The sequence below is a fragment of the Trichomycterus rosablanca genome, chromosome 9 (assembly GCF_030014385.1).
Source record: "Trichomycterus rosablanca isolate fTriRos1 chromosome 9, fTriRos1.hap1, whole genome shotgun sequence".
In the NCBI taxonomy this organism is placed as follows: domain Eukaryota; kingdom Metazoa; phylum Chordata; class Actinopteri; order Siluriformes; family Trichomycteridae; genus Trichomycterus; species Trichomycterus rosablanca.
The window spans coordinates 18,764,985-18,779,975 of record NC_085996.1 but is presented as its reverse complement, the minus strand read 5'-3'; the positions used below and the strand labels follow the sequence as shown (position 1 = coordinate 18,779,975).

Below are 14,991 nucleotides of genomic sequence, written 5' to 3'. Positions count from 1 at the left end.
AGATTAAGCATCAAATTTGCAAGGTTTAGGCCCTGTTCTTGCACATGCTTATAATATTTATTATAACCTGCCTTATTTCCTATTACCCTCAAATAGTGTTTCAATTTGAAATAAAAATAGATATCCTTAAATTAAAAAACTTTTACTGTGTGCTTTATTTAGGCCTTTAATCCACTACCCTCTCTGTACATGTTCCACTTACATGTTTAAAGTTTAAATACATGTTTAAAGTCCCTTCTCTTACTGTGTGCTTTACTCAGGCCTTTTAATCCACATGTTCCTCTCCTACATCACTGACTGATATTCTCCTTCTCACTTTCTATATACCATTTTGTCTTCATTCCTTTACAACATTTTTGTCTCCTCCATTTTTAACACAGTTTGTATAACTTTATTTTACATTGAGCGTTTTCTCTCCTTTCTTTCTATAACGCTAAGTGAGCACACAGTATGCTGTTTCCACTCTTTTAAACAGTCCTAACACCTTATATTTCTTTGTAATTAATAAAACAAAACGAAACACTAATGTAAATTATGCCGTTTTAAAACATTTAAAACACAAACTCGTTTGTACTCACCAGAGAACACAGTACACTGTCCCAAAATCACAAACGATGACGTCATTTTCCCGGGAAAATTCACCTTCCTCCAAAACGATTCAGTTTTTAGGATTCGACTCCAACTCTCGACTCTGCCGCTTGAATCAATCGAGTTGACTCTTCCAGTGACTTCCATTCACAGTATGTATCAGTTTGTAGGAGTCGATTCCGACTCCTGCCTTTGGAATCACTAAAGTTGACTCCTCAACCTAAATTAATTTTAAACCACACCGCACTAAGGTAAAAGATAAAGAGCGATCTATATCCATATGTGCGCGCGTGTGTGTGTGTGCAAAATGTCAGTGTGTTGGCTACACAAAATGATATACACAAGTGATATACTGTACATGTGTTTTAATGTATGAATTTATTTGATGTTTTCATAAAAGTAAAGTGCTGGTGTTAGTGTCGCTTATTTGCTTAGATTAATAGTCTATTGGTTCACATTTAAAGACAAGAATATGTCTGTGCTATGTTTATATTTTCCTTAATTCGCGCTAAAGCATAGCCTGATATGCTAATGCAGGGTAGCCTGCTAACACTGTGTATTGCAAGCGTTATTTCGTGACGTCAGGAAGAGCCGCCATCTTGAAGTGGGGTAAAACTTCTTCGAGCGTCCACTAGTTGGCGTGCACACTCGTGAGCCAAAAGTGCTACACCCACACCCCAGTCTGTTTCAGGCCTGAGAGAAATTTTAGGACATCAAAAAAACTCAGAGCAGATACGTTTTAGAGCATGCTGAACACGATAGCGTGGTCAGAAAAATCAGGACCTCATTTTAGGTCCTAACATGCGCCGAGGTCCTGATAGTGTGGGTGTGTTTTCTGATTCAAGTCCTGACTTTTCACAAAAACACACGCACACACACACACACACACACACACACACACACACACACACACACACACACACACACACACACATTTATGCTTCAGCCAGGAATGTGTGCTGTTTAAACCACTATAACAACCTGTTAGTTTTCCATTCCATTCCTAGAATCCACTGGTAAATTTCACAGTTTAAAAGTAAAGAAAGAAAGGAGACATCCCAATTTTACATATACAGTGGAACCTTGTAACTCAACGTCCCTTAAACTCAGAATCTTTGAAACTCCATGCCCTTCGTCAAGAAATTTGTACCCTTAAACTCAACGTTTCCCTTAAACTCAACGTGTTCAGTTTGTTTAAAAAAAAAATTATTTATCTAATTTCAAATGAGCCGCTTTGTTCAGTGGTTGGCTTGAGTGGTGCAATAATATGTCATCAAAGTGCGAATATGAGACAAATCTGCATTTGTGTGAAATGACCGTCAGATTCACTCTGAAAGCTTCCACATGTATCTGTGTTTAGCTGGATTTTTCTACTGTTTCACTTTTAAACTTGTGTTACAGCTTGAGTGTCAAAAACAAACCTATTATTTTACTTATGCCTAAAACAGGTTTCCCATACATCCTTATTGGAAAAAATACCTTGAAACTCGACGCCTTTTAAACTAAGAACCAATTGACGTCAAGTTTCAAGGTACCACTGTACAGTTTTGTTTTGTTTTTTTACTTTGTTTAAGTGTTTATTCCATGTAAAATATACCGTTGTACACACAAGCACCCATTTATGTCATGTATTTTTTCAGTAACAGTCATAAATGTTTTTATCTTTTCTATTTTTCACCTTGTTTTACAGAAAATGGGTAATAAGAAGGCGGAAGTGGCACAGATTGTGACTGTCCAGTATTCAGAATCTTCTGAAAAGTAAGTACATACATATGCATTAAGGCTTTTCATTTTTTTTTAAAGCCCAGTACTACATATCAGCAGTGACAGGATATGATGTGATGATTATATTTGAATATTGATTAAAATTAAATAATTATTAATTAAATTGATTCAAGTGGCAAATATAATGTTTTGAGTTTAACAGTTTGGTGTGTTCTGATTACAAATATCATTTTAGCAAATCAGTGCATGTTATAATAAGAATTGTTACTAAATTGGTACTAGATTGGTATGATTTTTGTTGCAAGTTATTCAACTTTTACATAAACAGTGGTGTTAAAAAGTTGTTCAGGAGCACTTTATCTATCTAGCAAATTCCACCCCAAATGTAAAAGAATCAGATTAACATGATATGAATGGTATTGAAGTTTGTTTTTCCAACACAACTACTCTTGTTAAATAACCACCAGTTCCAAAATGTAAGTTTTAGGAATGTTTCAGGATCTCACCGGTGCTATTGTCAGGTCAGACCGGAATGATCCACTGTGGCGACCCCAAAATAAAGGACTAAAAAATGCAACCATGGGCGCCCAGGTGGCGCAGCGGGATATTCCGCTAGCACACCAGCACCGAGATTCTAAACTCCTCGGTTCGAAACCCGGCATTGCCACCGGTCAGCTGTCCGCTATCTAGCGGGCATAATTGGCAGTTCCTGCAGCAGACACAGTTTTGCTATGGCGGGATGACCGGACTATGTGGGTGGGGGTCTTCAAACACTGTGTAAGGACCCTGATTGGCAGATAGAGAGGTGCCTGTGCAGAGTTCATGGGTGAAAAAGGGTTTCGCTAAGAGCTGCGCTCGAGTTGGAGGAGGCGTGATCCCCAGCAGCGGAAGACAGATTGTTTACGCTAAATTGGGAGAAAATGGGAGAAAATGCAAATAAAATAGAAAAAAATGCAACTATTAGCTGACAAGCATATAGCATCCCATTAAAATATACAACAAATTGCTGAATTGCAGGGCTTTGTATTTTATTCAACTTCAAACCTGCATGAGGGAACTTGAAACAGCATAAAACAGCTTCAGTTTGTGTTTGTGTAATGGTTTTGTTGTTTATTAGTTCAATAATACAAATACATCAAAAAGTTTGCTTGTTTATAGAGTAATCAGCGAAGACGAGGAAAGATAAGTGAAAGGATAAACAGGATCAGTGCTGCTGTGGAGTCAGTTACACACTAAATACAGTATTAAATACAGTTATCGCCTTTGACCAAATTACAGCTCTGATCCTTTTTGCAATCATATCTTATGTTGCCTCCTATTGCTGAATTTAAACACTTGAATATAAACATGGCTTAGTTGTAAATTTTTAAGATCAAATTAAACCTCCTACTTTGTTTACTTGATTTATAGAACCAGTTTGTTGTAGTTCTCTAATAGATCTTTTAATAAATAAATGAGCGACTAATGTTAATGTTTTAATATTCATCGATCAGCCATAACATTAAAACCACCTCCTGGTTTCTACACTCACTGTCCATTTTCTCAGCTCCATTTACCATATAGGACCTTTGTCGTTACTGACTGTAGTCCATTTATTTCTCTACATACTTTTTTAGCCTGCTTTCACCCTGTTCTTCAATGGTCAGGACCACCACAGAGTAGGTATTATTTAGGTGTTGAATCATTCTTAGCACTGCAGTGACACTGACATGGTGGTGTGTTAGTGTGTGTTGTGCTGATACAAGTGGATCAGACACAGCAGTGCTGCTGGAGTTTTTAAATACTGTGTCCACTCACTGCCCACTCTATTAGACACTCCTACCTAGTTGGTCCACCTTGTAGATGTAAAGTCAGAGACGATCGCTCATCTATTGCTGCTGTTTGAGGTGGTCATCTTCTAGACCTTCATCAGTGGTCACAGGACGCTGCCCACGGGGCGCTGTTGGCTGGATATTTTTGGTTGGTGGAGTATTCTCGGTCCAGCAGTGACAGTGAGGTGTTTAAAAACTCCATCAGCGCTGCTGTGTCTGATCCACTCATACCAGCACAACACACACTAACACACCACCTCCATGTCAGTGTCAAAGCAGTGCTGAGAATCATCCACCACCTAAATAATACCTGCTCTGTAGTGGTCCTGTGGGGGTCCTGACCATTGAAGAACAGGGTGAAAGCAGGCTAAAACAGTATGTAGAGAAACAGATGGACTACAGTCAGTAATTGTAGAACTACAAAGTGTTTCTATATGGTAAGTGGAGCTGATAAAATAAACAGTGAGTGTAAAAACAAGGAGGTGGTCATAATGTTATGCCTCATCGGTGTATATTAAAACTATCAGTGCATCCCAAATCTTAAAATTGTCTATAGATCCAGCACCACACTCAATCTTTCATAGCTCAAATCAGCAATATATTGTTTAATAGCTACTATAAATACACTGAAAAGTGTTCAAGTTAAACAAACTGGTATTCATGATTTTTTAAATAACTGTCCATGGTTATCATATCCTGGGGGTGACAGGTCAGTTTTAAATTTATTGTAAAAAGAAGCAGCTCATAAGTGTTTGGTGGTTTTCTTTTCTCATTGATTGTATTTCAAGGTTTATTAATTTTTCACTTTGTAGGCACTCAGGTAACGAGCTGCAGGTCTATTATGCACCTCATCGCACTTACAGTGATTTCTTTGACGAGATCAACCGAAGAGGAGACACCTTTTATGTTGTCTCTTTCCGCAGGGTGAGTTAGTTTTTTAATTATATTTTCTCACACACAACTTTGAGCTCTTACAGTTATTTTCCTATATTTATCATAGAGAAGCCACAGTATTTAGTATAACACCTGTATTGATTGTGATATTGCTCATGCAGGTGCTACAACAGATTGTTTCTTAAATCATAGACAAATAGAGTAGAACTGTTACCAGGCAACACAAACCTTCAGATTAGCTGCTCTTACTTTGTTTGAATAGGTCTACACCTTACAGCGGTGGCTTGGTGGGTAGCACTGTCACCTCACACCTGGGTTAGATCCTCAGATGGGGCAGTCCGGGTCCTTTCCGTGTGGAGTTTGCAGGTTCTCCTCGTGTCTGCGTGGGTTTCCCCCGGGTGCTCCGGTTTCCTCCCACAGTCCAAAGACGTGCAAGTGAGGTGAATTGGAGACACTAAATTGTCCATGACGATTCGATATAACCTTGAGAATTGATGAATCTTGTGTAATGAGTAACTACCGTTCCTGTCATGAATGTAACCAGAGTGTAAAACATGACTTTAAAATCAAAATAAATAAATAAATTACTACACCATAAAGCAGGCTGGTAACTATACCATGTACATTTATTTTTACATTTTAATTTATTGCAAGTTTGTTGACAATCGCTTTGGTGGTAGACGTGATTTGGTGGTAGAGTCAGTGTAGTCGGACACTACGTTGTTCCATCATTTTTTGCTCTTTAAGCGAGAGAGAACTGTCAGTCAGTTCAGTCATCTTTCTCCCTAAGGTTTTCCGAAAATTCTCAATTTTGGTAGGCCAGCCAATCCTGGGAAGGTTCACCATCGTTTCAAATCTTCTCTTTTTGTGGATAATGGCTCTCATTGTGGTTTAGCAATGGCTTTGTTTCACATCTGTATTTAAATCTCCTTAACATGTCAAACTATGTACTGCTTTTTGAGACCTTCTAACATTCTTCACATTGCCAGACAGGTTCTATTTAAGTGGTGTTTAGATTTAACAGGTCTGGTGGTAATTATGCCTGGTAAAATTGAACCCAATTCTTAATTAATTTGGTTAACTGGTTGATTTAGTAGCTAAAGTGGTAAATACTTTTCCTGTAGGGCCTGGCCAACAGAAGAAATTGGGAAGGGGGCAAAGACTTTTTCCACAGCACTGTAGCTTTCTTAAAATTACAGACTTTAACTTTTAAGTAAGAAAAATAAAGGAATGCATGTATTTCCAATGTACTTGTTAAAGTTGAGCAATCAGTTCACAGAATTAGGCTGTATGCTGAAAAACATCATGACTCTTTTTTCCAAAATCAGCTCAGAATCGATCCTGGTGTATAAACACCCTTAAACTGGAGCTTGCAGATGCCTATTGGCATAAACCTATCCAAACCTATTCCTGTTTCCAGGAAATTCAACATGACAAACAAGATTTAATGTAATAAGTAGCAGCTATGACAAGAAATAAATAGCTTTAGTTATACCACTATTGCACAGCATTGCATTTTTCCTTTAATATTCTGATTAAATTCATTGGCCAGTCACCAGACCTTTAGAGCACAAGAACTGGTTGCAATTTTCTGCCAGCGCTGTAGCACAACTGTAGTTTATGAATCCAAAGCACAATTAGTTTCACCCAGGATCACCTTGTTTGTAAACAAATTAATGTGTTAATGATGAGTGTGGAAAGAGATTGGCACAGGACTGGAATGCCCGGCTTTGGAACTGGTCCTCTCTAATGCCCCCCTTTTTTTTTTTAAATAAGAGAAACCATATGGTCTTACTCAGAGTAGGAAACGTTGAGTCTGACAAACATTTCACCCATGATTCAGAGGCACCGTAATGTGTTCAAGAAAAATGAGGTTCTCTGCACACAGACACGTGAGGCAGTAGGTTTAGAGAACAGCAGACCCATGAGACCCTGGGAGTTGATTGGTTTTAGTTTGACCTAATTTTAATCTGTCAAAACAATGTTGTAGTGTTTTGGACATTTGCACTTAACAGTTAAGGTGGTAGCTGCTTTTAGTTCATGCCTATTACACACTATATAATTACAATCTTAATATTTCTTATTAGCAATGAAACTCATTGTCATTAGTGAAATTGTCACGATTTCACCAGTTGCGATCGGTTAAGCCACTAATGTTTTCAACCATGTTTGAAAGGTTTTGAAATGTTACAGTATGTATTGTGCATTTATTTCTCATTTTCTTTTTAATTGTATGGTCTATACAGTTTGCATTGTCACTTTGCACTTAAAGACCTCTATTACAAATTAAGTAAAAAGTAGGGATGCATCGATACCATTTTTTCCCTACCGAGTACGAGTACATGTATTTTTGTACTTGCCGATACCGATACCGATACCAATACCTATGTAGAATACCATTTTTTTTTAAACAAAAACACACGTGAGAAGTGACGAGAAGTTTAATGATACCACGTCCAAAAATGCACGTCAACAAGTAGCGAGAGATCAAAGTGTTTGTGCGCTGACGTGATGAAATCAAGGAGGAAAAATAAATGAATCTGAGTGGATTTGGCAACACAAATAGCATGGATTGTTCTGTAGTGAGTTGGAGGTTAATAAATATTTTTGCAATGTTGGTGTTTTGTTGTTATGTTTTGTAGAGAACGATCAGGTCAGAAATACTGTAAAACGTGTGTGTGTGCCGGTGTATTCTGATATAAACTATATTATCCCCCTGTCCCACCTGTTTACACTCCTCTCCTGTGTTTTCCCTCACACCGTATCCTGTGTTCTCATTGGCTGTTCGACATGTCACTCATTCCCTGTTGCACAACTCAGATCAGATATCTGACGCTCTGCGAGCTGGTCGGATCGAGTTGTTGGATAGTTCACACTTAGCGATCGAGACCCGAGTTTTGATCGCCGAGCGAACGCCGAGTTGCTCCCGAGCTCAGCGCTAGATTTGCCGGTGTTCTGTCGATTTGTCCTACCCTATCGAAACTTCCTACCGTAGCGCAGATTTATAAATCTATCTGTCGATTTGTCCTACCCTATCGAAACTTCCTACCGTAGCGCAGATTTATAAATCTATCTGTCGATTTGTCCTACCCTATCGAAATGTATTCCTGTAGTAAATATTTAAGTTTGTTCTTATTAAAATTATGTCTATCATATTATAAATTATAGGTATCTTATTATAACTAGTGGTAGCACATCTCGATAGGTATGTATCTTATTATAAACAATAGGTAGGACATCTCGATAGGTCTATATCTTATTATAAACTATAGGTAGGACATCTCGATAGGTCTATATCTTATTATAAACAATAGGTAGGACATCTCGATAGGTATGTATCTTATTATAAACAATAGGTAGGACATCTCGATAGCTCTATATCTTATTATAAACTATAGGTAGCACATCTCGATAGGTCTATATCTTATTATAAACTATAGGTAGCACATCTCGATAGGTCTATATCTTATTATAAACTATAGGTAGCACATCTCGATAGGTATGTATCTTATTATAAACAATAGGTAGGACATCTCGATAGGTATGTATCTTATTATAAACAATAGGTAGCACATCTCGATAGGTCTATATCTTATTATAAACTATAGGTAGCACATCTCGATAGGTCTATATCTTATTATAAACTATAGGTAGCACATCTCGATAGGTCTATATCTTATTATAAACAATAGGTAGGACATCTCGATAGGTCTATATCTTATTATAAACAATAGGTAGGACATCTCGATAGGTATGTATCTTATTATAAACAATAGGTAGGACATCTCGATAGGTATGTATCTTATTATAAACTATAGGTAGCACATCTCGATAGGTATGTATCTTATTATAAACAATAGGTAGGACATCTCGATAGGTATGTATCTTATTATAAACAATAGGTAGGACATCTCGATAGGTATGTATCTTATTATAAACAATAGGTAGGACATCTCGATAGCTCTATATCTTATTATAAACAATAGGTAGGACATCTCGATAGGTCTATATCTTATTATAAACTATAGGTAGCACATCTCGATAGGTCTATATCTTATTATAAACAATAGGTAGGACATCTCGATAGGTATGTATCTTATTATAAACTATAGGTAGCACATCTCGATAGGTATGTATCTTATTATAAACAATAGGTAGGACATCTCGATAGGTATGTATATTATTATAAACAATAGATAGGACATCTCGATAGGTATGTATATTATAAACAATAGGTAGGACATCTCGATAGGTATGTATATTATTATAAACAATAGACAGCGCATCTCGATAGATCTATGTCTTATTATAAATAGTGTTAGCACATCTCGATGGGCTTATATTTTATTACAAATGATAGGTAGCACACTTGATTTATTGACCTGTCTCTCAGACATTTATCTTAATTTTTAATTTATTTATTAGGATTTTAACATCATGGTTACATTCATGACAGGGCAGGTAGTTACTCATTACACAAGATTTATTAGTTCACACATTTAATATCAAACACAGTCAGAGACAGTTTTGTATCTTCAATTTACCTCACTTGCATGTCTTTGGACTGTGGGAGAAAACTAGAGCACCCGGAAAAAACCCCCCACATACACATGGGGAGAACATGCAAACTCCTCACAGAAAGAATCCACCTGTAAATGGAGCCCAGGACCTTCTTGCTGTGAATCAACAAAGCTACCCACTGAGCCACTATACAGCCCATACATCTCAAATAATTGTGTAATTTTTAAACTAGTTTATTAACAACAACACATCCTGAGTCTCTGGTGGATGTGTCTACATTTTTTACATATGTATTTTGGGTGTGATTTGTTATATTCTGCACATTAAAATGTACCCATCTACTGTCACACTGCACCTGAGTAAAACAGGTAACAATGCTGTACAAATCAGTAAATAATGTTCACAATAACTTTTTAATAATAAAGGTAAAATTAGATAAAATATATCTGTATATCTGTATAATATAGCTGCTCTAAATATCTATCATTTCAATCATGCTCTTGTCAGCTCTGTCTTGCAGCATGGAGCAACTTATGCAGTAATCCTCTGCATTGTCTTAAATCACCACTCAGCCCTGCTGTCATGAAGTTCACTTGGCTTTATAATTCCTATTAATTAATGGAGACAGTGGCAAAATCTGGTTTAGCAAAATTCTAACTAGTTTAAAATATTCAATAACAATATTACCTCCAGCTATTTATACATGCATATGAACTTGAGTTCATCCTGAAAAACTTATCATGTATAAGCACTCTGTAGTTCTAAAATTACTGACTGTAGTTCATCTGTTTCTCTACATACTTTTTAACCTGCTTTCACCCTGTTCTTCAGTGGTCAGACCCCCTACAGGACCACTACAGAGCAGGTATTATTTAGGTGGTGGATCATTCTCAGCACTGCAGTGACACTGACATGGTGTTAGTGTGTGTTGTGCTGGTATGAATGGATCAGACACAGCAGTGCTGAGTTTTTAAACACCTCACTGCTGGACTGAGATTGGTCCACCAACCAAAAATATCCAGCCTACAGCACCCTGTGGGCAGTGTCCTGTGACCACTGATGAAGGTCTAGAAGATGACCGACTCAAACAGCAGCAATAGATGAGCGATCGTCTCTGACTTTACATCTACAAGGTGGACCAACTAGGTAGGAGTGTCTAATAGAGTGGACAGTGAGTGGACACTGTATTTTAAAACTCCAGCAGCACTGCTGTTTCTGATCCACTCACACCACCACCATGTCAGTGTCACTGCAGTGCTGAGAATGATCCACCACCTAAATAATACCTGCTCTGTGGGGGTTCTGACCATTGACGAACAGCATGAAGGGAGCTAACAAAGCATGCAGAGAAACAGATGGACTACAGTCAGTAATTGTAGAACTACAAGCGAGTTCTTTTGGCTATGTAGTGTGTATATGTAGTGTTGGCTATGTAGTGAGTATTATATGTATATACAGTATGTATATATATATATATATATATATATGTGTATGTGTGTATGATGTATGTATGATGTATGTACATTTTGATTTTGTAGTAAATAATATTCTAACCCGAAGAACATCTTAATCTCAAATAATTAGAACTAAACTGACAGGGGAGCAGCAAAAAATAGTTGTACATATACAAATAACTGAGTACATAAAAAACGTAATAAATGCTCAACATATTCATTCAGTAATTCACTTTAAACTCAACTTTAACTTCAAACAACCGTTACTGTACATATTGAACTGCTAATAAAGCACAAAACTGAAAAATAACCTAATACATTTTGTGTTGTCATAATGTTAAGGTCGCAGATGGTTATTTAAAAATGATTGGCTTTTCTAGATGTATGAAAAACGCATCTAAAATTACCAAAGGCATGTATAAACGTGGTTAAATACAACGTTAACACAGCATTATTAAGATACACAGTTATTTAACTGTAATCAATCAAGTACAGCTCATTTAAGCACTTTGAATATTTTTATATAGCTTTTTTTTTTTAAAGTCACATAATAACAGCATTACATATACATACACTTAAACTTTAAACTTTTTAAAGAATTAAAACGAAACCATACGTTACTAACCGCTAGAACAAATAAATTAGGCAAAGGTAGCACAGAATTATAGGCGTTCCCCGCAACGAGTCAAAACCGATGTGCGCATGCTCAGTAGGACAAATCGATGGGTAGGATAAATCGACAGAACACCGGCTCGGGAGCAACTCGGTGTTCGCTCGGCGATCAAAACTCGGCTCTCAAGAACGCAGGATACGGGTGTGAGGGGAAATGCAGGAGAGGAGTGTAAACAGGTTGGACAGGGGCTTAATATAGTTTATATCAGAATACACCGGCACACACACAAGCTTTACAGTATTTCTGATTTGATCCTCTACAAAACATAACACCAACACTGCATTGCAAAAATATTTATTAACCATATCCATAATCCATACTGTTCGTGTTGCCAAATCCACTCAGATTCATTTATTTTTCCTCCTTGATTTTACGCTGCACATCAGCGCACAAACACTTTGATCACTCGCTACTTGTTGACGTGCATTTTTGGACGTGGTATCATTAAACTTCTCATCACTTCTCACGTGTGTTTTTGTAAAAAAAAAGGGAGACCAGAGAAGCTCGCCTAAGATTCCAGTTGGTGATAGATCGTGTAGTGTGAAACCCCCTATCGCCAATCAGTCGTGTAGTGTGAAATACACACAGACCTGAAAGACTAACCGAGTGCAAAAGATTCAGTCGTATAGTGTGAACTGTACAGCGACCTGACAAATCAGAAAATCGTGTAGTGTGAACTAGGCATAACGCAGCAACGTGCACTAGGTACACGGTATCGGATGTTTAGTATCGGAGCCTCGTTTGCGAGTACGAGTACACGTTAATGAGCGCGGTATTGGGCAAATACCCGATACCAGTATCGGTACTCATGCATCTCTAGTAAAAAGTGTGAACATTAGATTTAATTTTATAAAATACAAAGCCCATTTGCAAAAACATTTTGTAAAATACAATAAAACAAGAATCTGGGATTTGAACCTTTTATTTTAACTGACAAAAGTACAAGGAAATGATTTTCAGTGATTTTACTAACCAACCCTTGTATATTGAAAATAACAAAGGCATCTTTCCAATTCCTTTCCTCACCTGTTACCAGATCACCTACTTGGGGTGGAATGTTTCCAACAAATTATATATTTTTTTATATGTAATTTTATAATATAAACAAATATAAATTAGTTGGTCTGTAAAAATTCGAAATGTTAAAAAAGGGTTAATAATAGATTGTTGTTTTAATTGCAGTGTACAAAATGCATTGGGCGGCACTATGGCTAAGTGGGTAGCACTGTCACCTAACAGCAAGAAGGTCCTGGGTTCGATCCCCAGGTGGGGGTCCTTTCTGTGTGGAGTTTGCATGTTCTCACCCTGTCTGTGTGGGTTTACACGGGAGCTCCGGTTTCCTCCCACAGTCCAGAGACATGCAAGTGAGGTGAATTGGAGATACAAAATTGTCGGTGACTGTGTTTAATACAGACCTGGGCATTGTACGGCCCGCGGGCCACATCCGGCCCGCGAGACATCCCCAACCGGCCCGCATGAGGTTTGTGGCGATTAAAAATTAGACGTAAATAAATGTACATCAAACATGCAATATAACAGGATTGATTTTGACGGGAGCGCTGTGTCTTTAAATATCCGTTTCGTTTTACGTGTGTGAGAGTGTATCAGCTTCACCGTTATGCGAACACAACTGAGTGTGACTGACGGTGGAGTTTTTAACAAGACGTGAACTTCTGAAGTATTTATTTACTGAAGTCAGGTGTAAAGCTGTTTAACGATCACAATTTAGGGTTTAAATCGCTGTTATGGTACTAAACAGAAATACAAGAACATGAACGATGCGGAGCGTCACACCTGAAGCTTTACTAACTAAACTGCAAAAGCAACAAGGACTTTTTATAAAGTTTAACACATCCAGAACTGAAGCAGTCAGGACCAGCTTTGTGATTTTAATAAGAATATACAACAATAACAAAGGACTGAAAAATAAATGAGGTAATTAGACTCAAAACAAAATAGTGTAAAGTTTAAAAACCTGCACATTTTGTTCACATTTGTTTTTTTGGGGTTTTTTTTTTGCATTTGTTTGTTTAAATAGTAAAATAATGTTGATGTTTTACTCTGCCTACTTCTAATTGTCATCTAAACATTAACAACTTATTAGAACTGCACAATTTACTGCTTTTAATAAAGAGTGGGCAGTTGTAGCCTAGTGCTTAAGGTACTGGACTATTAACCAGAAGGTCTCTGGTTCAAGCCCCACCACCGCCAGGTTGCTTCTGGCCCTTAACCCTCAATTGCTCAGACTGTATACTGTAACTTTATTGTAAGTCACTTTGGATCAAGGCGTCTGCTAAATGCTGAAAATGTAAATAAAGAGATAAAATTAATATTGAGCAGAATTAAGTTCACCTTATTGGTCCGGCCCTCCACAACAGTCCCAGTTGCTTATGTGGCCCCTTCGAAAATTTAATTGCCCACCCCTGGTTTAATATAACCTTGTGTGAACTGATGAATCTTGTGTAATAAGTAACTACCGTTCCTGTCAGGAATGTAACCAAAGTGTAAAACATGACCTTAAAATCCTAATAAACAAACAAACAAACAAAATGCATTAATGTTGTATGAGCATGCTAGCTAAATTAATGCTTTTAATCTATCACCTAGTAAATATATCATGTTAAAAACAGGTTTGTAAAATTACATTTCCTATGTAAAATTTTATAACATTATTATCAGACCTTTAAAAAAACTGCATCACTTGTCTAATATTAATGACAATAAAATATGCTAAAGGCATGAGAGGTAGGGGAGTGAAATGCAGCTTAGGTTTACTCTCTGTATGTGATCTGCCTCTAGATGTTTAAAAGTGCCCACTTGTCAGAGGGGGAGGGTGTCAGTCTGCAGCTCTCATCGACCAGCACATGGGGGATGTAAGCGGCAGAGGAGTTAATAAAGAATTGAATGTTACTAGGTTGGGAGAAAAGTGCAAAAATGTGTACATATACTGAGTGTTACACTTTGGTGCTATTTTGCTTAGATCTTTGATTTAACACTTGGTTGTGTTTTTAAATTGTCATCAGGGCGGCTCGGTGGGTAGCACTGTCGCCTCACAGCAAGAAGGTCCTGGGTTTGATTCCAAGGTGGAGCGGTCCGGGTCCTTTCTGTGTGGAGTTTGCATGTTCTCCCCGTGTCTGTGTGGGTTTCCTCCGGGTGCTCTGGTTTCCTCCCACAGTCCAAACACATGCAAGTGAGGTGAATTGGAGATACTGAATTGTCTATGACTGTGTTTGATATTAAAGACTTGAACTGATGACTCCTGTGTAATGGGTAACTACCTGTCCTGTCATTAATGTAAGCAAAGTGTGTAAAACATAAAAAAAAA

At 37.5% G+C, this 14,991-nt stretch overlaps 1 protein-coding gene across 3 annotated transcripts in view; it reads left to right on the top strand.

Annotated features, from left to right (window-relative positions):
* The window catches only part of atf6 (activating transcription factor 6), a 91,046-nt gene that overhangs the window by 61,368 nt on the left and 14,687 nt on the right, over positions 1–14,991 (top strand). For all 3 annotated transcript variants that reach the window (XM_063002026.1, XM_063002025.1, XM_063002027.1), the window contains exons 13-14: positions 2,279–2,346; positions 4,937–5,048. In XM_063002026.1, the coding sequence (XP_062858096.1) occupies positions 2,279–2,346; positions 4,937–5,048 (180 nt within the window). The remainder of the gene's footprint in view (positions 1–2,278; positions 2,347–4,936; positions 5,049–14,991) is intronic.